At 40.4% G+C, this 25313-nt stretch overlaps 1 protein-coding gene across 2 annotated transcripts in view; it reads right to left on the reverse strand.

Moving 5' to 3' along the window:
- The window catches only part of CLUAP1 (clusterin associated protein 1), a 69488-nt gene extending 44510 nt beyond the window's left edge, over positions 1-24978 (reverse strand). For both annotated transcript variants that reach the window (XM_059826494.1, XM_059826493.1), the window contains exons 1-7: positions 24957-24978; positions 24192-24303; positions 22043-22127; positions 17764-17943; positions 16567-16662; positions 2473-2556; positions 254-387 (exon numbers count right to left, since the gene is read on the reverse strand). In XM_059826494.1, the coding sequence (XP_059682477.1) occupies positions 254-387; positions 2473-2556; positions 16567-16662; positions 17764-17943; positions 22043-22127; positions 24192-24303; positions 24957-24978 (713 nt within the window). The remainder of the gene's footprint in view (positions 1-253; positions 388-2472; positions 2557-16566; positions 16663-17763; positions 17944-22042; positions 22128-24191; positions 24304-24956) is intronic.
- Positions 24979-25313: the final 335 nt, after the last annotated feature.

Here is a 25313-nt window from a genome sequence, read left to right on the forward strand (position 1 = left end):
AAGCAACCCCAAAAAATAGTATTCTGGCCACTTTTAACAGCCCTGAAATTCTGACTTCAAATATATGGTAATGGAAAAATGAACAATTACAACCCAGATTGGGCATTTCTAGAGAAGAGAATCTCTCTCTTCCACAGGCCATCATTTCAGTCTCATTACAGACTTCACTCCTCACTGCTCATTAACAACGCACAGCTCCATCATTTATGCTAACACTCATTTATGCAGCAGATAATCAGTTCATAATCTTTACCGAACACTTTGTAGAGTCTGTAGCCTCTTCTGGCTTCTTTCAAGCTCCAGTTTTCGCTTTTCAATCTTGGCTTCCAAATTGGCTTCATCCAAAGCCACATTATTCAACATGTCTTTAGTCTTTTGGACTTGTTCCTAAAAGAGAAGGATGGTAAACCATGGCTTGCGCTGGAATAATTAGAATTAGCTTTCAGATGCTGACCATTCTGCTGTATAATCTCACATCTCAGGTTATCAAATAACTTTATAACAATGAGCTAGAGCATAAACTGGCCAGGCAATGAAAATTAAAAACTTCTTTGTGGCCAGGATAATGAACTAACTGAACATTTACAAATTTAAAATACCCGATTTTTTCCCCCAGACATTCTTAAAAAAGAAAAAGCCCCACAACTTGCCCTGGGCTTTAACTTTATTTTCCCTTCTCACCGAAAAAACAGTAAAACACAGGAAGAGAAGAAGCCTCCTCAAAAAAATCTGACAGGATACATAAAGACATTTCTGAACATGTAAGTGTCTGAATAAACACAGGTGAGAAATGCATTTATTTCTTGGTACTATTTTAGACAGTTTTTAGGCTTCCATAAACTTTTTTTTTTATTCAAGATAAAGGTGACTTTTATCAAGAACTTACTCTACCCAAATATCTTCATCCTCTTCTAAGTCTTGCTTTATCCATCTTTTCAAAATCTGGGAAACATCCCAAACATTGCAACACACGCTACAGGAATCAGGAGGGGGAAGTGGGAATATTCCAGCTTATTAAAACGAGCTGAATACATCCAGTGTGCTCGTGCTTAGAAAACCATGAGCATCTTTCGAGTGAGAGAGAGAGAGAGGACTTCACACTTGTTGAAATTCCAGCAGTAACTGTTAGGTGCTGCTCAGCTATAATATGTCATTTCACTAACAGGTCCAGAACTAAACCAGCTGAACTACGTGTTATTGGTATTTCCCAAGAAGCCAATTGCTCTAATATGCTGCTGTTAGTTTATTAGCACTACTGCCTAGAACAGCAACACACATTAACAACATTCAGAACTCATATAGACTGCGAGTAGGACCAGAAACATAAGGAAAGATCGCCTGGAGTATCTATTGATTATGCATCGGCTGTTTAAATCTGGAACTCTACGCCTTGTAATTATACAATTGGACTGGATACAGTTTGCAGTTAAGTAATTTATAGTAATCACTAGGATTTAATTAACTACCATACTTGCACAGTGGCTGCAAGTGCAGCTAATGGTTTAGGAATAGAGGAACCCAAGCACTGGAGCAAGGACGGTGTTGCCAATACTGGGACAGACAAAAGGTCCTCTGAAACAAGAACCATAACGATGCACTGGCATGGCACTAATTAGCACAGTGCCAGTTCTTTTCACCCTTGGCCAGCTCAGCCATCCTGCTTCCAGAGCCCAACTTCAAAACTCCAGAGGTACCAGCACACTGTGAGTGACCAAGCACACCCCTTGCAGCCCTGACTCTACAAAGTTTACAGGTGGATGTAGACTTCTGTGCTGATTTAGGCAATTTTCATCCCTCCTGTAGAGCTGCTGGGGCAGCTACTGAGCTCCTAACAGAGGCAGGGAATATGACTAAAATGTGGAGGGTTTTTCTGTCGTTTTCCCCCCAGAGAGAGGCCAAGGGAGGCCAAGTGCAGTTCTTTGATGTATCAACTGGAGGAATGTTTTTGCATATTGAACCAACACAGTGCAACAGTTTGAAGACAGAGCAGGTCTTAACATATTCTCCTAGGTAGTGCTGCTAACATCGTTTACCCTTTCTGCTGCAGGCTGTGATTTCTGACTGGCAGCTCACAATCATCACTGTGCAGACATCTCCTTCACTCTGCCAGGAAAGCTATCAGTTTCAATTAACAGGCTCGTTCACTTTCAACACAACAGATTTCCCAAATAAACCATAAGGATCATCAGTGACCGTATTCATTACCACGACACAAGGAGTCATCACAGTGTGATCTCTGCCTTGATGAACTTCTGTTTACACATCTCATGTCACCTAAAGACCAAAGTCTGCATTAGCCATTAACTGAAGTCCAGCTGTTAACTAACCAGGTGCAGCACTACACGGCCCAGTCAGCTGAAGGTGATGTGTGCTTTGGCACTCTAAACCCCAGGCTGTTGATAAAAAGAGCTATGTTGTTCTTGCAGGAGAGAACTGATAATTTTGCAATTAAATAAATATCATTTTGCTTACCAGAACGCAGTCAATGGCAATTTTCATCATCTTCTCAGCCTCATTTATCTCCAAAGGTCTGGCAATAGATTCTGTTCTTGCTTCCTATGAAATAAAAATACACCAATCTATTTAAACACTGTACAAAGGAACTAACATATGCAGAACTGAGGGTGGTCAAGCAGCAACAATATGATCATCTGCATAATAAATGGAGGAGGATTTAGAATTATTCACCAAGGCTCAGATGATGTAAAGAACAGGAGATGATGAAAAGTCAGTTAAGTGAGGCTGGGATTAACACTGAGCAATTAAGGTATCTTTTCAAAACAAGATAAGTGTTACTGCCTGAACTGCAAGTATTCTTGAACGCAGATTTTTGGAAACTGCACTGGTTATTACATCTTGAGCAAGGTATGCAGCATAGCACAGAAGATTTCATCATCTTTACAACAAAACCCACAAAAACAATAGTGCTGGTAGATGAGCAGTGTCACAAAAATTGTGGAGCTACAAGCACTATGAAACCCATCTTACTCCCCAGGCAGCTGGGACAGTCGGCAGGTGCCTCCTATGCCCACATGAAAATCGGATGATGCAGATGTATTGGCCTCTCCAATTCTGATAACCACACCCTTCAGAATTCTCATCAAAACAGCGATCCTTGTTTAGATCCCAAAGGATGAAAAAAAACCCCGCTTCTATCCTCGGCAGTTTTGGAGCCAGATGGGCTTAGGGGTATTCAGCGTGCACTTGTCTGTATGATGCCTTACAATGCTGACCTGGTCATTATATGAAAACATTAGATTACTTGTTTGCTACTGGGAGGAGAGGAGTGAGATTTTTTGCAGCTAAATGTCCTTAAAATCATCTTATGTTGGCAAACCATTTGGTAACAGGTGGATAAAGATGGAAATAGCATCTCTCTAGAGAACATCTGACTAAGAATCTAAAAATGCTTCATACACATTGCAACAGACTGTACCCAACCTACTACAAGATGAATTCTGGAAGCAGATGCAATTACTTTGTCAAGTTACCATGCCAGACGCTCCAGGTCGCATAGGCAAGTACTAGCAGAGGCAACCTAGCTCCCTCCCCACCAACTCAAGTTCAGGGAGTTGCACAGTGAACCCAATCAGGGAGCTCATTCAGCCAAAAAAAAAAAAAAAAAAAAAAAAAAAAAAAATCAGTTTTTTGTGCTGAGCTTATTCCTCTGCTAGATCAGCTCCCTGAATGAGCCTGCCACATGCTGCACGAAGGCTTTTTTTCTGGCACAAGAAAAGAAGTAGAAGAAATATTACATTGGGGATAGTGACAGGAGCTACATCTGTTAGTGGCAGTGACAACTTACGCTGCCTAAAGCGCTTGTGAACATTCTCCTGTCCACCCAGAAATACAAGCTCCAAGCAGCAGAAAGTTAATTTGGATAAAAATAAGATACAATATACACACTACCTACGTGCAGCACATATTCCTGAATAACTCCACAGGCAGACATTTTTGGAGGAAGACCGGACAAGAATGATGTAGCTCAGTAGCTATTGTGAGAACATTATGCATTTAACAAGCTCAACAAAATGCCTCTTTATTTGTGAGGAGCTTGCCTGAAGTGAAATGGCAGCCAGGATCAGCCTGGTGAAGACACCACCCTGCCAACTGTATTTGGCTCTTCTGATGGCAACAATGAGATCTCTGCTACAGAGCGAACATAATTCAAACAAAATAGTTTATCACTCAGCAGGGGGAAGGAAGTTATTTTCCCTCCCACTTTCAAAAGAGAAGAGGAACAGCAAGGACCTTAGTTTTTAATTATAAACAACTCCCTTCCCAATGCCCTTGCAGGAGCCTGGTAAAACACCCACAGAACATGCTCAAGTCACTGCAGTGTGTGTCAGGTCAGGGTAACTGATGGGTTTTAGATATACTTCTGAGGGTCTACCCTTTTAAGTTGGAATAATTTATACAAAGTATAATGTCTTTTCTTCTTCTACCTTCCCTCTACTACCCATGGAAGTTTCATGTACAGACCACAGTCTTTGTACAGAAATCCACATCATTTTCTAGAACAAGGTTCAGTCCTACAGTCACACCTGCTTGGAGAAAATTGTCAGGCCAATGAAGAGTAGTGTAAAAGCAGAAATGTGTATTTTCAAACTGTGGAATCAGGGCTAATCTGGAAAAGGAGCAGCTCAGGGCAATTAACTGCCTCACACCCCAACAGACCAAGAGGAGAATCCAAGTGGACCGTTACAGCTTTTGGACGCACATCGCTCCTCCCTAAGACTCTGCATTCGTACGTACATTTTTCACTTCACTGTTACAAATAGTGCCATTAACCTAATTTTGACACTTTGGAGTAGTAAATTTAAGTGGAAAATATAGTAAATACAATGGAAAATTAGTAATACATAATGGAAATATAATGGACAAATAAATATATTTTAGACTATCAAAGCTGTCAACAAATTTTTTTAATGGACGTTCATAACAGCTTCCCTGGGTATCCATCACTGGGCCATCTCCTGTTATCCTGTGAAGACTCTCAAAGAGAAAACTTTTGGTTTTAATATCTCTTTCAGGAAGGCCCTGCAACTGGCCTTATAGAAGAGGACTAAAAGGAAGGCAGCTCACATTAATATGCCTGGATAAAAATAAACACTCCACAAAGATTATGAAGACGTTAGGAAAAGCATTTACTTTACAATACCAAAGTTGGTCAATTTAAACATTGTTAAGTCATTAGCAAGTTAAAGAAAATTAATTTAACCCAACCACTTTGACTGTCTCTGACTCCCCACATGAGCAAGTAAAGCACATTTTTCCTCCAGCCCGACTCATCCTCACTAGTATTTCTTACACAATACAAAATATGCAGTAACATGACAACTGAGATTTTTAAAACCTGCCTTTACACGAAGGCTAGTCTGTTCGTGCTTAAATCTGCACACACAAATAGGCTGTATACTTGAAGGCAAACCCAGTTTTCTACATTTGTCCAGATACCAGGTATCACGTTGCCACTGGCTGTACTCACAATTCCTTGTGCTCAGAAAAAAGTGTGCAAATGAAACTGAGCTGAAAAATACGGCCTCATTCATTTTCTTTTAAAGTAATGTACTCTTTGCAATTAGGTGTACTAATCAGAATACACATTATAATACTCAAGAGGTTTCCTTTAAATTAACCATTAAAAATAGAGTTCTCAGGAGAGATGAAAAATATAGAAAAAATTATGAAGGGAAGAGGAGGTAAGAAGCAGAACAATTTAGGACTATGCCTGGTAATTACAACTTGAGAAAAAAACATACACAAAATGAGAGACATATTCATGAACAAGCTGATTGTTTACCTGCTTCCTGTTCAAAGTGTCCAAGAGTTCCGTGGCTATAGTTTTACATGATAAATACTAATTAAAAATCAGGGAAGCCAAGTGTAAAATTATTTTTGATGAACTAAAGCTGACAATTATTAAAGAAAACACATAAAGGCACACAAGAGATACCATTTGCTGGCATTATTTATCCTCCCTCGTTAGACTAATATTTGGTGCTGCATGGAAGGGCTGAAACTTTAATTCTTCAAGTTTTGAATCTCACTTTGGACAAAGCCAAATGGAAGTACTAACAAACTAGTTGGCTGGTGTAGACTTGCAAACTTCCTTTTCTTCAGAAATGAGAATTTCATTACAAAACAAGAAAGATTTCTAATCAAAGACTAGCTGATTGCCCAGTCAAGCAGAACAGAGCACAGCCTGACAGGACATTCCCCACAGCACATGGAAAGTTCACAGTGAAGCCAGTTCTGCCCAAATTGCACCAGTTTTGGCATCAAAAGTGAAGATAAATTTCCTTAAGCAAAATTGTACTGCAGTCATTTCACGAAACAACACTGGTCTTAAAGCCTCCAAAGCTCCATCTGTCTAAAGAATTTACTCATCTCAAATCTGCATCCCTGCTGAGCAATGGTCCCCCAGATGAAACACCAGCAAGGGAGAAAGCCACAGCAGATCTTCAGAGCAGAAGCCAGAGGTTCTGTCCACAGGAATCAGATCAGCAGTCAGCCTTCTGGAGGAGGAAATGAGCTGCGGTTCCAGACGTTTGCTGCAGCAATGACCTTTTGGTGGAGAAGTCAGCCTGATGCAGGACTACACGTTACCATTATTCTTGCAACACTCAATTTACTGTCGCAGTACAGCTTCTTTCTGCCAAAAGGTAACGAAGCAACTGGTTCACCTAACCAGGAGCTCTACCGCGCTCAGCAAAAAAGCCTCCTGTAGGATACAAATACAGAGATTGCAACCTTATCAAATGCTCTTGCAGCTTCACTGCCAAACATCCAGCTAAACAAAGAGGCTGGTTGAAATATCAAATGCAGAGAAGCAGCACAGGACTTGCCTTTCCCATCACCAAAGAGCTGTTCCACAAAGGTCTACAGCCTTAAGTTCCCTGGATGTGGAAACACATGGTTCTCTGTCCCTTCAGGATCATTAGGAAATACCTATCTTTTATTGAAAGTATACTACCTTTTAGGGTATGTACACAATCGCTGAAATACGTGGTAACACACAGGCGACTCCATTGCCTGAACAAATGTGTCCACTGTCATCTAGGTACGCCCTAAGTCCATATTATATTTGCCAACTCTCTTCAAATATCTTGGACACCCCTCAGACATCTGAAGTGAGACTACATGCCTATATTGCAGATTAAAAAAAGCACAGTGCAGCTTTGTCATCTCCCTGAATAAAAAAAAGCGCAACTCACCACCACCAACAAAAAAAACCCAAAACAAAACAAACAGCTAAAAGCTCCTGAAAATCTGTATTTCAGCCCACTTGCATGTAAAATATAAGACAAGAAATGTTCTATACTGACAACTAAAATTGTTGAGAAGATAAGACAAAACCCTCCAAAAGCATCAAGAATTAGCAGTAAACACTACAGAGGGAACTGGTGTGTTGTCAAGTATCATATGGGCTCCACACACGAGGTACAGGCAGAGGGTCAAGACACTGCTCCTAGCATCTTCTGACCTTAGCAGAAACTGGTAACAGCAAACAGCGCTTTCTAGGTACGCTGTACCTTTCCATCATGCACAAGGTGTTACAATCCGATTCAGAATCCTTATATGAAGGATAACATTGCGAGTCCATTCTGAAATCTAGAAGCACTTTCATGGACTGAGTTGTAGCTTGGCTCATTTAGCTTAAATGTCGGACCTAGAATGGGAAATAGCTGTACTATCGCTTGGCCTTCTCCTGAAACCTGGAGAGCTTCTCTGAAAGTCAGGCGACTGTCAAGGTAGCAGCAGTGATGCTAGCACTTGTCTGTATGTGGAGGTTCCTGCAAAGTGAACTGAGGTGCAAATTTTGAGTGCATTTGCTAATTTGCATTGTCTTGTTGAGCAAATATGTTAATGTGCAGGAGGTAATCCATCCAACTTCATAGAATCACAGAATGGTTTGGGTGGGAAGGGACCTTTAAAAGTCTTCTAGTCCAACCCCTGCTGCAATAAGCAGGGACATCTTCAACTAGATCAGGTTGGCCAAAGCCTCGTCCAACCTGACCTTGAATGTTTCCAGGGATGGGGCATCTACCACCTCTCCGGGCAACTTGTGCCAGTGGTTCGCCACCCTCAGCGTAAAAAAAGTTTTTCCTTATATCTAGTCCAAAACTTCGTTACACCCCTGTTGATACTCCTGCCTCCCTGGGTGCTGCAGTGTTAAGGTGGAACGCTGAAGCCATCCTAAATTCACACGCTCCCTTGCTGCACAGCAATGTCACTATGCCGAAAGCCAAATGCACTTACTAGCCACAAAAAGCCTGGGCAGGAGGATGCTACCATCTCTGCAAAGGCACCCCACCACTTCCCTTACTGCAAATTTTCCCCCAGGAACTTTATACTCGGTTAACAATGAAGAGCCACCATTGCAAAAACTGCTCTGCAAATACGCCCAGTGAAGCATTTCCAACTGGTCATGGTTTTCCATCATCATGCATCAAAACCTGATAAACCAGCTTCCTGCACGCTTGATGTATGGATAAATGGATGCACATATCTTCTGAACTGCAGTAAGGAACCAAAGCAAATAATTAAGCATGACCAGCAGACAAATCATTCATGACAAATGTGGTGTAATAAACGTATATATTAGTGTGCTCAAGGTCTAGCAGAGGTTTCTAAACATCTTTGTTTGTCATAAGGACCAGAAATTAAAGCTTTTCTCTAACACACCAGTCTTGCACCAAACATTTTTTGACCGCAGGTTAAATCCTTTCTCGTTTTTCAGGAGTTCGTAAGCCTGATGCATACAAAAGTTACCTCCTCACTGCCTCTATTGCCTTCAGTCTTAGTCCACAAAGCATTACATCCCTGGCTCCCTGCAAAGAGGGGTTTTGCAACTACTGCTGTCTATGCAGGCAACAAAGCTCTCCTTTTGAAGAGTTTATTATTCAGGGAGTTTGCTAACACACACTGATCATATTTGGCCAATATAGGGAATGGATCATTAGGCATTGTTATATATGAACAGGAAGGTACAGGAGGGACATTAAAAATAATCCAGACCTTCTGAAGGAATCCCATACTTCCTAACAGCCTATTGTCCTCCTCAAGAGATTAAAGCTCAAGATAATGAAGAATTTTGCTACTTCCAGGCTATGTTACTTTCTTGTATGCTCGTCTCAGCAGTCCACAAAGGGAAACCACAGAAACATTTCCCTACTCAGCAATGCAGAGGCCTCAATCAAAGACAGTGTCTGAAACCCCCTGGCTATCCCAATGTGTAAAAAGCATGCCACAAGAAGATGTGAGATAAATAGACAACCAACTGGAAAGCACAATTTTTCTGCAGAATAAGAAGAATCAGAAGGCCTGCCTAGCCACATAAGTAATCTGAACATGCTTTATGACAGAAGAAACCCCTTACAAATGCTGGCACACAGACTGCTGAGGCAAGAAAGGGAACTTCAAACCTTTCTGACAGACACGAAGTTACACTGCTCTGTTCCCTCCCCACACACCCCTCCAAATCCACCGCTCTTCTGGTTCAAGAGCCGATTCCACTGAATTACCCTCAGGTCACAAACCCCAGCACGTGCTTACTGTCATCTTCCCACATCCTTCAAAACCTCACCTTTAATTTACTTCATGTAAGGTTTCACGGCACGCTGCATTGGTAAAGCTTGGATTAGGCCACAGGACTACAGGGTGTCACTTAATGGGTCCTTAACCAGGAGGTGGCTTGTTATGTCTCTTCCAGAGTCTGGCAAGACAACAAGGAATATATCTCTTCTAGCAGAGCAAAAGCTAGGTTTGTGTGTGAATTTCCTAATATAAACAGATAGAAATGTCCTTGGGTAGCATGGACAGGCGGGAACTTGCTTTTTGGGTTTTAAAGGGAAAAAGAGCAGGGTCATCAAAAAGGCAAGAGACCCAATCAGGCAAAAATCTTTTCAGTTTCTCCTTTCATCCACATTCTTCTGTAACAAAATTAAAAACAGAATTTTCTTTTTTTATAGGTAACATAAAAGAAAACTTCAGGAAAGGTTATAACATTCTTAGGAAAAAAGCAACAAAAAGGGGTATGTTTTTCAGCAGCATCTTTCAGACCTCAAAGATACATGAAAACACCACGCAAAGCTGGAGCAAAGGAAGGAGCAGGGATCATGTATGCAGCAATACCAGCCAAAGAGAGAGTTTAAACTTTTAATTCACATCAAGCCTTTGACTTCAGTGAACATTGCCATGGAACTCGGGTGTCCATTTTTGGCAAAGCTTAACCAGCAGTAAGTGGAGTGGCTGTTGTATTCCAGCAACAGAAATACTGGGTGGCTCTCTTTGGACAGGAACAAAGGCATTTTAAACAGCTAAAAATAGCAAAATCGTTGTCCTTTTTCCTCTTTTGTAATTAAAATTTTGACATGGCTATACTTTGTCTCATGAGGGAAGGTTAGGAATAATGAACAATGGGTGACAGTGTTTCTGATTTAGCCCAATTAAGTGAAACTTCTTGCACACTCATACAGGTTTTGACAAACGCTGTGACATACAAAAGATGGTTCAAATGCAATTTTCTTCCCAGCCAAGCTAGAATGGTGTGGAAAAACAGTCTAGAACTGAGCTACAAGAATTCAGATCTTCCAGCTAGCTGACAAAGTTATCAATGCACTGACATAACTGGTCCCCAAACTGCAAGGAGAAATGTGCCACCCATGAATGTATAGCCAATGTTATGTCTTCAAGCTAAATACTCCTGAGCAGTTCACTACAAAATAATTTCTTACATAAAATACATCCACAAATGTTATCTCCACATAGCATATAACCACGGTTATGGTTAAATCAATCTAAAATATAGGACAGTATTGATTCAACTGTATCTTACAGCTGCAAGGTTTAATTTTGGCTTCCCACTTTGCAATAAGCCCTTTTCCTCAAAACTGATAGGTTAGGTTTTGGCTAGAAGCAGGTCAGTTCAAAAAAATTGAAGCAAACTAGGTAATTCTCCAGAGTTCTGGCAATTTCAAGTTACAAATTTCCAGTAGAAATCATATGTGGCAACTCTGTAACCAAAGCACAGGAAATGAGATAAATTAGTTTCAGCCTCCCCTAGGCAGTATCTCGTACCCAGAACTAACATTTGGCAGATGGAAAAATGTTTCCAACGTTACAAATAAAATAATTTTTTTGTAGTTAACTTTCAAGGAGTACTGAATAACGCAGCCGTCACTCAAATCAGATCTACCTCTCTACAGAAAGAGTAGGCGGCAAGCTACAACAGTGTGAGCGGGGGGAGGCAGGGAGGAAGGGTTCTTCAGTCAAAAAGCCGCAAATAAAGAGATCCAAGTTAAACGTCCTCAGTGGCAACTCTTTTTGTTGTAACTAATACCATCTCAGTTCCACAGCTGGATCTAAACGCCTTTGGCTCTCCTAAGGGTTTAATTCAAGTGTCTCACAAACTGAAGTCAGCGAAGAGATTCTCAATGACTTCCATCAGTTTTGGAACAAGCTTATACAGTGTGCCTCATAGCAATACCCTGTAAGTACTTAGAAATTTACCCTCCATAAATTGGGAAACACTTTCTCTGGCTGTTAACAGCTTTAATCTACAAAATTACAGAAATTACTTTATTTACACAAGAGGATACACAGGGAATAAACAGTTTGTTCAAGGTCACAGACAGAGTAAGTTCCAAGAGGAGCATTAGAAAACAGACCCACTGTGTTGCCCGCCTTCAGCACAAGCTAAGTACATTTAAAAAAAAAGATTATTTTCATCTTTCTTCAGTTTCACATGGCTTAGAGCTAATTAAGAGGTAAATAAAATGAAAACAACCTTGAGAAGGTCAGAAATCTTTATGCCTGCCACCAGCACAGAGGCATTTTTATTCTGGAATTTTTTTGCTTCATTATCTTACTGTGTGTATTAATTCAGCAAGTCTAAGCAAGGCAGCTTCTTGACGGGCTCCTGCTAACGTGTCCACAGGACCCCGGCAGATGCAAAGTGGCAGACACTCAGAGTCAGTCAGCTTCGCTGAGGTGTTATAAATAGCCGTGAATTTTTCCTTTTGGATTTCGGATGTTCAATGCATGATAAGTCAGGTGCGTCCTTCCTCAACTGATCACAATTGGCCTTGAAAGTCATTACTGCTTTATTTTGTGCTAAAGAATTATTTGGATCACCTCATCAACCCTCTCCCCCCGCAAAGATTCATCTTGCCATTTTTTCCCCATGAACAACCCATCACCAGCTGTTACAGGGTGTAGAGGACCGCTGACCATTCTAGTGTCTTGTGGCCATTTTCAAGACTGCAGCAGCTAGCTCTGTAGGTCCAGAGGCAGCCACCACACCTGACACCCAAAGCAAATGCATAGTGAAGTGGTGCTGCATTTTGTCTGAGTACTGGCATTAATTCTGTTGCTGCTTTTCTTGATTTGGGGCTTGACAGGCTTAATCACAGCACTAGTGTTTTCAGCTTCTTCTTTTAATCATCCTGAGCATTTAGTATAGTGTATGAAGAGAAAGAAATACAAACAAAATCTCCCTTCCCCACCTCAAATCCAAATCAACCTCCACCTTCCCCATCCAAAAACAAACCCTAGAAAACAGATTAAAAAAACCCAGAACTCAAAGTGTCCAGTTACTCTTCCAAAGCTAGCTGTAAGTATTCTGAAAATTAAGGCAACACAGTAATGCGATGCCGAGAAAGTCCCCCCACCAGTAAAAGAAACAGTGAAGATGAAAACATATGTCTCTGTGCCTAGAATTTGCTTTTCATCTAGAGATCTCACTGTGTTGTACCAAAATTCATTTATCAGCTCCACTACACTCTGAGAATTCCAACTTTGCAACTTCTGTGCTCTAAGACTTGGACCAGTAAGACTGGAAACTGCAAACTATCTTGCAAATGTAAGGCTTAAATGCATTTTAAAGTAAAAATTCTGTGCCTCCACCGCTGCACTGCCACAGGACATCAATAACCTATATGTGCTCACCCACAGTTGGTCTAGAAACAACACAGCTTCAATGGAATTCAACATTTAAACTCCAAAATCTTCTGATCAAGTAAGGCTTTTCATCCCTTTCTCCCTTAGTGCTGAATTGCTCCCCAAAGCTAACTGGGCCAAGCTCCCATTTAACCGTTACCCAACAGTGCAGGTGATGCAGCCGTAACAACACACATGCATGGCCTGCACTTCTCCCCCTCCACACCTGGTGCTCCACAACCCGCTGCAGGAGGTGGGATCTGCTGACAGCGGGAAAGGAAATCTCTTCACCTGTCTGCAGGGCTGGAACCAAATGGCTTGTCCTTACATTTAGCCTTTCTGCTGCTTTAGGATTGTTAATCAGGAAATGCCTTCCTCTTCTTTTTCAAATATAAAAGCTGGTTTCTTTTTTAAACAAAAAAGACATTTGTGATTTTCATCTGATGAGAAAAGTATAGCTTTTGGTACTTTTTTTTCCCCCCAAATCTTAACTAACAGCATCATAGTCTGAACTCAGGAAACAAATACCTGCACGTTTTGTTTCTTCCTCTGTTCTTAAATTAAAGGGGGTTTTTTACATTATAGATTAACTTTGAAAGCAGTTTACATATACATAAGAACTATATATTCAGTCAGGAAATAATGTATTTGCACAGGCATCAGAAAGACACAGTACCACATTTCCAAGAAAACAAATACAGCCTTAAACTCTTCCCAATAAATACGCACGTACATTTATATCACTATGTATCTACAATACATTAATAGAACCATTCCCTTAATAAAGTCTTCTCTAGCTGAGATTTGTTTTCATGCATAAAGTAATTTATTAAAAAAGTGTTCCGTGCCTTGGAGCAATAAAATTTACCTAATGTATAAGGCTTTTCTACACAGCTTCTATACAAGTTATGTGCAAAAAGAACCCCGATAAACAAAGTAAAGGTTGTGACACAAATTAGCATCAACATTTCTAAAGGAAATAATGTTTTACTTCACTTTTTCCCAAAGATCTTTCCCCAAAAGCTGCTCAGACTATGAAAACAGACCTAGTCAACCCATCAGTGCCAAATGCTGGCGTTTCTTTCACAGTTAACTGGAAAATGAAGCAGTCTTCACTTAGGATAGAAACAAGATATATCATCAGTCTGTCTAAGTCTAGGTAGGAAGATCCTTCATTTAAATATCTAGCAATGGATGGATTGGAAAGAGAAAGAAAAGAGGTTAAGGGAGCATAAAACTACCATGTTTTCAAATTCATTAAAACTGTATCACTGCTGTCAATGCATTTTAGTATATGCAACAGGTTTCAGGACATAAAATGTAATGAAAAAATAAACCATACTGCTCTCCCACCACCCTTTAATAGCACAGTCCCTCTGCCAGTGCAATTTATTGTGGGCATTACTTAGCCATGCAACGTCAAAAGAAAATAAGCAATGGAAATCAATAACCTTCACATTAAAAAATAATAAAAGTAACCTTAGATTAATGGCAACTAATTTGATATCTACAGCCAAAGCTCTAACTTCCCCACACGAAGCCAGAATTAACTGCAATTCCACTCCTGCCCACCTGGAATCGGGTGGGAAGGGCAGGCAGAGAATGCCATCCCTGTGATCTTCCGAGCACCTCACCAACCCTGTGAAGGATCCGGGGAAGACATGTGAAATAAAGATGGGCAATTCCTTACTGCCCTGAACGCTGGCTACTTAGCAAGAACTGCAGCTCCACTGACTTCCGTGGGCATTATCAGACCTAACAGCAATGGAAGAACACAGCAGCGTTTGGGTCTAAGCCTCTCATTTGACAAGCAAATTTCATACTTGTAGTGAAAGGCAGAGTTAAGTGCTTATAATTAAAAAAGGAAAACGTGACAAATTCCAGTGAAGAGCTGATTACTGCAACCTCAAGGCTTTTAACCTGAAACCTATTTGCTTTGCTACAGGCTCAAGTCTAAAACTTGTCACATGCTTAAGTACCAAACTTGGCATTTAACACACAAGCTAAAAACGGGTTCTTCAGGTTTAACAAATCACTGAAGAAGGCTGGAACTAGTCACAAATCATAAGGAACAGGGCATGAAAGTCTCTTCTGCTGTTCTCTGGAGGTTCTCACTGTGCTGTCATGGTGTCACCTTGTGCTTTTAAGACAAACTCAGAGCTAATGAGACAGAAGCAAAGGTCATCTTTCCTAAGACAGGATTTCTTAAAGACAAGTTCAATCTGTCAAACCTTTTTGCAAAATATAAACTGTGTACCTATATAGGATTAGTTAGCCCCACGTTGTGCACTCAGTCACTATGCCACGAGAAACATGCACTCGCTTCTGTATATAAGAAATACCATCCTTTTAGAAATTGCACCTTTAAATAGTCTTCCACTGAAGATTTCTTAATGGACCCAATGAGAAGTGGCCGCACTGAAGCACTTAGTCATCTCTTGATTTTTCATTTCATGCTTTCAGCACACTGCACTTGTGCAAGTCCCTTTTGTAGGGCCCCATTCTCAAGTCAGTCGGACTCCTAAAAGCCTTGATTTAAAGTGATTAAACAACGCCCAATTTCAAATCAATGCTTGAGCACTTTTTAAAAAATGTTGCCTTATACTGACCTATACCTGACTTTTTAGTAGACTTCTTAGGGATGCTGTACACAGAAGAAAGGGTTTAACGCTCCGAAGCAAATATTAACACATTAGGTAGCATTCCTGTGAAAACTATTTCAAAGCCAAGAAATTCAGCAAAGAATGTAAGATGAGAAGTCACTGATTAACAGTTTTATGACAATCATATGTTGAATTCAACTGGCTTATTGTTTCTCTCTCCCTTTTGAAATATTAATGCCTTTCACCCTGCTGCATACCACGCTAACGTATCTGGCAGAAAAGGCGGTGTTCCACAGATAATCTTCCCTGTATATCACCTACCCTTTGAAACACTTTACTCCATCAAACAAGGATCTAGGAGCATTAATCGTCAAGGCACACAGTCTACGACTCTCACAGGGTGCACTTACTATAGCTCAGATATTGCAAATCTGAAGATTACCAAAACCAGTACTAGAATATTCAGGGTTTCCCTTCTTTAAATGTCTATTTGCAGAAAATTAATAACCTCCAGCATTGCAGATCAGTCTTTCAATTATTTTCTTAAATGCATTTATTGGCAGTGTTTCAGGACACTTCCGTGACTTCATGCAATGGCTTATGATTTTACAACTAAGCTAAAAAATATGTACCCTGCAGGCTTGCGAGGCCTTCAATTACTGTAACAGAAATAATGAGCCTTGCACTTGGAAAACTAACGGCATTAATCATTTATCTTTCAGAGTATATCTATTCTCACCACTAAAACGTACATATCAAGTTAGTATTTCCAAACAGTTCTACAGAGAGTATTTCAGTTTCCTGCTGAAGAGAAAATGCCCACTGTTCTCTCAGGCTTACTGCAATTCAAGTATTAATACGAGCAGGAAGGAAAGGCAAACTTTCAGACCCATTCCTTCAACTCAGAGGATATTCATTTTAGATGCAGTCGTTAAGAAGAACTACTGATACTTTTTTCACCCTTTTCCTTTGCAGCAGCCAGTGAACACAAGTTCTTATACAGTCTCCAGCATGTACTTACCCTTAGTTCAACTTCTTTGCCAAGTAAGTCATACAGACTTGCTCCTTTGGAGGTGATTTCAGAAGCAAGCTGTCTAGCTGCCTTCAAATCAGCAATCTGGAAACACAGCAACAGCACTGAATAGCAAAACAGAATCCCCAATATCACAAAGAAAATCTACCAACAGGTTTTTCCCATTTTGATGTTATAATTGCATAAGAGGTCAGCAGCGGTTGAAACTATACTGTAGTATTGAAGAAGTTGTCCACTGGAATCAGAGAGAGCCTGTCTCTTGGCTTTAAAATGGTCCAGATGAGGCACCATTTAGAGACAGACTTCTGGGTGAAACCCCAGCCACTTTAGGCCAACAAAACAAAAAAAACTCCTCAAAACCGTGACTCGGACGGTTGTTGGTTCACGTGTTGCCCAGGGCAAAGGGAAACATCTTTATCACGTGCAAAAATAAAAAGTATATATACCAAAAGGAACATGACTAGCACATTGCTTAAGTACTGAATATTGATCATCTACAAGTGTTTTTTCATTATTTCTTCAAGTGCTTTCTTCAGAGACACACCAGACTTACACAGAGGAAAAATCACCTGTGGTTCTGCCATTTTTTCAAGAATGGTACTATTGTTGCCTAAGACGACATAGTATAGCTATAAAAGAATCAAAGACTAAAAATATTAGAATATAGAAGATGGGCTAAAACTAACAAAAAGCACTAACAATAATTCCTCTTATTTAACAAAGTGTTGGGTTTTTTTAATATCGAGAGATGGCATTTATTTTAAGGGCTTGAACAGCATTGATGTCTGTTAGGGTAACATGAAGATTTCCCCTTCCTTCAACGCAAAGGGGCTGAAAAACAACTTTCAGTCAGTATTTTGCAAATTCCTCCTGTTGCAACAAAGTTAGTAGATAGAAAATAGTCTTTATTCTGGCCTACTCCAATATTTCTATGATTTTATCAGCAGTGCAAACCAAAGATAACCAATTTTGTGCCACTGTTGCCTTGTATTATGCTTCTGGTTGAGAATTCAGAGATTAAAACAAATCATAGCACATAACCTCAACTACAGAAAGTATGAGTTAAAACCATACCCACTCCCTTGCGAGAACATTCTCCACTTAAGTTTCAGATAGAAAATGGGTTTGTTTTTTGTAAGTTAACACAAAACCCCTGCCCAAAACAAGAGTACACATTTTCCTTACTTTTGAGCCAAGATCAAACTTGAACTTGCTGCTGTCTTCCTCACTCACGTCTGCGCATTCTACTCCCTTGGTATTCATAGCACCATAAAGCACAGAGGTGATCTTTAGCAGTTCCTTCACTGCGTAGCCATCTGCCTGGTAAAGCTTCTTCGTGTTGAGCTTTATGTGAGCTTTGGTAGCCTTTGGGAAGAAAGAATGAATTCATCGTGTCACAAAGAACAAAATCCTCATTTACTTCTTCACACTTCACTCGAAAGCTCTTTTGGGGGGCACCACAATCTGCTTTACAGAAATAAATCTTCCTGTTTGGAAACACAAGTTTGCCTCATCATATTACTGATGTTTCTAGAAGAAATTTTTCTGAAACCTGTGCACTTCCTGCATGTCAGAACATTTGCAGATAATTGCCAGAATGAAAAAACTCAACCTATCCATTAATTCTTCCCTGCATGAAGATTAGCAAAAACCCTGTGCACCACTTAAATTCAAATTAAGTTTAAGTGGAATGTAAGTGCTGCCCAGGTCTTGTGATGATGCTGCAGAGAGGTAAATTTCACCCTTAATGAGTTACAAGAATAAGATCAATTATCCTAATTTAACTGTCTTCTCTTCCAGCAGTACTGTCAGAATATTTTATTGTTTCTCTCAAATTTTTTCCCTGCTACGATATTAGTGATTTTATTCCCTTGCCTTCCATCTCTGAAAAGTACAGACAGACCAGTAAGGAAAAAAACCATTGAAAATTATAATATTATCTTTTTATACTTCAAAACAATAAAGGAGAAAAAAGAGCATAATAGAAATGCTACATCTGTCACAAAAAGGACACAAATGTTGTTCTTGAAATTCCTGACAAGATTATGTTATAAACAAATAGCCACAAGGAGCCAACACCAAACTTCAGGTAAAACTTTGAGGCAGTCTTCCTGACAGCACGACTAAACAAGCAAGCAAAAAAAGTTGATCACCAGTTATGAATACAAAAACTAAGCATCCAAATATCTTTAAAAATCTTCTTTTCAGTATCTTTTTAAGATGAAACTTCTGCTAAAATGTTTATCCTTTGGGAATACTGTGTGGCAGAAAGAATCTATCCATGATTCACTCATGGTATTACACAACTTTGGTATTACAGTGTTACCAAAAGCAATTCACACTCCCCAAGGGCGCTGACTGTGCAAGACCTTCAATCTCGGGTAAAAGACTCGAACATTAAAATGGTTGGCACAAGTTTCACCCGCTCTGCGCTGAGCTTCACTGAATCATTGACTGCAGGAAAATTTCCTGTGAAACTAAAGAGAGAAAAGACCACATCTCAAACCATGGACTTAGCTCCAACTTTTCAAAGAACAAAGGAGACAAAGCAAATAGTTGTTGGTCCATGTTTCTTCGTATGCATCTTGTCAAACTTTGTGACTTTACAATCAGATTTCCATTTCCAAGAAATGTCTGCCTCTTGCCTCTCTCATCCCAAAATCTCCACCCAGCAGAGGAAACTGGCTCTACACCTGCTTCCTGCCAGCAGGAACTCAGCTAAAAAGTGAAGTCAAAACTTCCAGAACAGGTTACTGATGTTGTACACCCTGAGCCGGGGGAATACGAGACTTAAGGTACAAAAAACCCTAATCGCTTTTGAAAATTTTGACCAGCATGACCTCAAATGAGCCAATACACAAAGTGGAAAGCCAGGTATGTTCTCCTTCCTTCCCTTTCAGTAGAAGGAATCTAAAAACACTAATCATAGAAACAGAAGGTATTAAATCTTAAGAGAAGCTGGTCATTAAATTGACAGAATCTGTCAAACATGCCCTATACAAAGATGACTAATGCACCACATCATAAAGGATGTTGTTAAAGACAGGAATTCCCATTTCAGTTCCATTCAGCCCCAAGAGAGAAAAATCTATGTCTAGCAAAAGGAAAAAAAAATGTTTTTTCACTCAAAGACTACTTAAAAAGAGGAAAAAATACACAGACAAGTACAGATATTTTTCAGATTGGCATAATGGCATTGCTTACTCAAGAAGGTAACTTCATGTTTGGAAAGCTTGAGACAGTAACCTATTTTATATCAACTCTAAATAGTTTTAAAGTAACATTAAAAATCACCTCCATCTATTCTGAAGATCAGATTATTACAATGCAACAGAAAAGAGAAATAGAAGTATATTGCAAGAATGGCATCAACAGCCAGAAAGTTTGCTTTACTTTAAAATCTGCTTTATGATTATCATAGAGCCAAATTTTAACAGTGTGATAGAAATGCAAAAACAGCCCAGGGAAGAACGATAACTCCCAGCTGAGTGCTCCAGCCATTAGGCTGCAGAGTCACGGTCTTCAGCCTGTCTAGCCCAAACATTTTGCATTCTTTCCTGTACAAGAGCACGTTCTCGATAGGAAGAATGAGGATTGCTCTCATCTCCCTGTCTTGTTTAATACTTAGGATAGTCTCCTGGGTACTGAAGTAGCAGCTTTAAATCTCCATGGGCTGAAATAGGAATTGAACACACGATACTTCCCGGAAAGCACTCAGCAAGATTACTAGCAGACATCGCATCAACTGCTTCTTCCATCACTTTTTTAAAAACAAAGATGTCTGCCTTTTGCAAAAGTTTGGTACCTTGGTTTGCTAGGTATGTTTTCATGAATACACTTCTACGAGACTAAACTCAGAGGCTTTTTGCTGCACTCTACCTCAAATTTGTATCCAAGTGGGCTCACACAGAAGCCAGGTATTGATCCACACAGACTAGGGCAGTTCCAGGTGGGCAAATGGTTAAAAAAACCACATAAGACAACCCTGCAGACACTTCAGAAACTTTTTGGTCCGAAAAGGAGACACTTGGTAAGTTCTCAAACTACCAGTAACACAGAGCAATACATAATTTGTGGAAAAAATTAACACATCTTTACTCCGTGTTCAGTAAAGGAGAGCAATACTCTAGTTACATTTCATGATGATTAATCTATCCTGATATTCTCTTCTGAGACAAATCTGTCTCCGTCAAATCTCACATCTGGCTATGGATGCATAAAGCTATTAGCTACTGGAGAAGATAACTGTGGATTCCATGGACAGAGAATTATTAAGGAAATGTCTACGAGCTTTTCTCATTCTGAAAATGCTGAAAACCTACAATAATCCCCATATTATTTTGTAATATTAACGGAGACTAAGTACAGGATGATTAAAGACATTTCCATTCATTTCATTTTCAGAATCATATTATGTAATTCTTCAAAACCCTTGGGATTTCTTACATGAAGTCAGCTATTAAAAGGAAAAATGTACGCAAAACATTATTCCTGCTTCCATACTTGTCCTTTCAAAACATGCTTGATTCTGAGGGGGGAAATCCCTCCAAACAAAACAGATCTGTTCACTACATCTTATGATGCTCCAGGGCTCAAGAGTGCATTCCTGTAGGTATGGAAGTGTATCATGCTCGGAACATAGTAAAATTAAGAAAATTTTTGGTGGACATCATCACAAATCAGAAGGGAAAAGCTGGCTTGGTTTTAATGTCATTTTAATATATTTTAAAAATTCAAAAAACTATTATAAGAAATTAATCATTGGTATTAGCATAAAGACTTCCATTGCTTCCAGACCCACCCGCAGCCCCATGAAGTTTTTTCCACCTGATTAAGAGTGCTATGTAAGTGTGTCACAACAGCAAAGGCTCATGCTGCATCAAAACAACAAGAATTATATGAAGGCCAATGTTATTTTATTCCACGAGACTAGAAAAGTTGATGGCCCAATTCAAGTATCCTCATGCATAACGTGGTAAAAGATCTGACCTGAGAAAAATACGGCTCGATCTAGTAAGTGAGAAGGCTCAAAGGAATACCAATATATGATTCTATATCATAACAAAAACATCAGAAGTTATGACTATTGAAGCATACAAAAGAATCAGGCATCCAAAGTTAGCAATAAACATGATGGGATCTCTTCTGAATCCATTTAAATGGCTTCATAAAATTTCATATCTACAGCTATTCTATATCTTCCACTATTACCTCCTTATAAATACAAAGTGATAAAGATGAGTATTGTTTTAGCGTTAGATGTTTAGATCCCAATTCTGCAAAGAGATGTACATAACGACATGATTTCAGTAACAGCACAAGACATACAATACAGCACAAGAATACAATACATACTCAGCCACCCACTGCAAGGAAATTGTAAGGGGCTAAGAGAGAAAGCATTAAAGCTGATACGGAACTAGTATTTCAAAGCGCTTAAGCACGACTCCTTAGGCAGACTCACCATGAACTGAGCCACTGCCTTAATGAAGAAAACCCGGTCCTGTTCTGTCTCCACATCAGGAGGAATATCAGTCTGAGGTTCATACCTGTGGAAAGAAGCACATGTAGATTCTGACAAGAAATGCACGTGCAATATTTAAGAGACTGGTTCATTTGCGAGGCAAAAAAAAAAAAAAAAAAAAAAAGAATCGAACAAAACAAGCATATACGAGACTGGAAAATAAACCTCTAGCTCCTACTGCAAACTGGGGTATCCAGACCCTGGAATGCATACAATGGGTTTGTGTATGAACTCGAAAAGCTGTAAAACCTGAGACACTTCTCCAGAAGGAATTGTTACTGTGGGGTCCTGAATACATCTTTTCAGTCAGTTTTGCAAAGGAGCAAAATTTAGCTGGCTCAATCAAGCCCGTGACATACTTATTTTCAGAAGTAATTTACTAAAATCACAAGCTGCTTGTATAAATCAAACTAAACTTAATCATGTGTGGCTTCACAATTTAAAACACCAGGCATACAGCTGAGTTAATACTCACAATCTTTCCGGTAGTACATTAAAATGACTTGTACTAGATGACTATTGCTGGTAATGACAAAACCAGCCACCTTGTCCTTTAATATGTTATGACACTTCTCCACACTCTCAAAATAGACAAGAAAAGTTCACACTCAAACATAATTTCAAACATATTACTTTCAAAAGTAAACAAAACTTACAAAAAAGCAAATGGAAAAGATTGTGAAATACTTTAAAAACACACTAGTGAAATGCAGAAACTTCTAGAATTCACCAGCCTACAGGAACCATGGAAGAAAAAAAGTAAATTCCCAGCCTCAAAAAAAGGCTTCAAGATTTTCAGCATTCAGACAGGCAAAAAGGCATCTTCTCATTCAAATCCTATTTGAAATTATGAGCAAGGCACATGCAAAGCAGCCTCTCTGCTTTAAAGCGTAATTAAAAGGCTTCTAGAAGCTGGAAAAGATGTCTGCCTGTGCCAAGGGCAATTCTGACCCATAACAGAAAAGGATGCCAGCGTTCAGCTGCTATTTGGTCTGAAAGTGAAGTACTTCCCTATTAGGCATAAGGTTCCCAGTAATCTTATAACACAAGTTTAAGCTTTTAAAAGCTTCAGGTTTATTAGAGAAACACACATTTAAACCAATATTTTTCTTTTCTTTCAATTGCTCTGTTATTTTACTGTTACATACTTGGGGGGGAACACAACACTGATTTATGTTTTCACATGTGTTGAAAACAACCAGTAATTTGGACCCTCAGTGTAACAGCAGTATTTTAAAGAATATTTAGGTAACTTAATCCAAGTAATTTTGAATGGTTGTAAGTCCTTCCCTATTTTATTACAACTGCAACAGTATTCAGCAAATTTCTAACAGCTCGGTAATTAAACTTAATGGATGCGAATTATGAATCCAGGCCAAAAAAACAGCAAACCAGGCAAATGGGTCAACTGTCATATTTTCAGTTGTAATATTCTACCTTATGAGTAGCTTAAAAAACTTAGTTTATTTTCACTTACATGGGAGAAAGAAGATTATAATTTGATTAGCACCTCAAATTTCATAAATATTTAACCAAAGTCTGTCAACAGGTTAAGTGGGTGTAAAACTACAGCTGGAAAGTAGCAGATTAGTACTGTATCATTTTAATTTTTTTTTTAACATGGCATGGATGCTAGACAATACCAGGTTGAACCAATAACAATTGTAGCAACAAGGTAAGAACTAACCGTATCTTGGTAAGTTCTTGCCATATATCACCCTGCTTGGGGTACGAGGGCACATACAGGCAGAACGGTAACGGAGTTTGAAGAATATGTGAAAGAGATATGGCTACTTTTGAGTAAGTATGTCCACCTTCAGGATGCAATCTCTGCCAAGACCGAGTCATTGTGTTTTAGTAGCTGAAGCAAAAAACACTTTTTCTTGTTGTTGTCGTATAATTAAACTGAAAACCTGAAAACTTAACTACCACATTTTCGATCTGATATTTAGAAGAGTAGATCTCAAAGAATGACTGAATATCATTACGTTCCTCTTTAAACTTAATAGTTTCACACCAAAACATCAGCTCCAAGCATACATGCCACATCCCAGCATCAGCCCCAACATTGGTTAGCCTCATCACCAACCTTTTCACCAGCCAGAGAAGCACTTCTGAAACAAGCATGAAGTTTGGGGTATGGAAATTCTCCATAGATATGAGTCGGGGATATCCCAGTGCCCTCATCATCTCAGTAAAATCTGGAAAACAAGCAAGAGTAGGGATTCCTTCTTACATATCCAACATGGACATCACCAAGAACGCCGGTTCCCACAGCATGCTGTTCATTTACCGTTAGATACGCCCTGCTCAAAGTACTGTTAAAAAAATCCTGAATGGATTAATTAAAAAATAGTAATATAATTTCAATAGAAAACATGCCTGAGTAAAAAGGCGACATTTTAACACGAGATTCACTGGGCAGAAACAATATTAAAACAGCTTCTCCCTACAGAACACCCCATTTCAATGGAGCTGACTGCGGTGATCTCCCCCGTGCAGAGGCTGTGCTATCCCAGTCCCCTGCGTTTATTATTAAAAAAGCGCAGCCTGTCAGTCAGTTTAAAGAAAGGCTCCAACCCTGCAGCCCGCTTTCCTGTAGCCCTCGTCTGAGGCGCCGGTTAGACCCCAGCGCCCCTCACCCGCCTGCGCTGCCTCCTGCCTCTCTAAGAGAAATATGAGGAAAAACTTAAAGGCGAAGCGGGACCCGCTGGGCTGCTGAGGCACCCAACGGGGCCGGAGCTGCTCTGCAGGCCCCAGCGAGCCCGCGGCAGCCCGGGAGGCCTCAGAGGGGCCGAGGCCGGGGGCTGCCGCGTCCCGTCCCGTGTCCCCGTCCCTCAGCGAGGCTCCTCACTCCTGAGGTCGCGGAACGACATCGCCGGGGGAACCCGCGGGCCTCCGCCTGCCGCCGCCGCCGCACTAGGCCGCGCCGCTCGTTTCCATGGCAACCCCCCCTACGGCGCAGCGGCTGGGCCAAACTCCTGCGGAAAGCGAAGCGCCGTGGCGGCGGGTCGGGGCCCGGGCCCCTCCCGGGGCGGCGCTGGCCCTGCCCGGGGCACCCTCGCACCGGCTCCCTGGGGCGCCCGGCCTCCCCCTTGCTCTGCAGGGTGGTGGGGCCTGGTGGCGAGGTGGCTGCCCCTGAGGTGCAGGCTGGCCCCGCTTCCCCGGGCCAAATCTGCGCGCCATGGCGGATCCCTGTGGGCTGGGAGAC

Source organism: Gavia stellata, chromosome 18 (assembly GCF_030936135.1).
Source record: "Gavia stellata isolate bGavSte3 chromosome 18, bGavSte3.hap2, whole genome shotgun sequence".
Taxonomy (NCBI): Eukaryota; Metazoa; Chordata; class Aves; order Gaviiformes; family Gaviidae; genus Gavia; species Gavia stellata.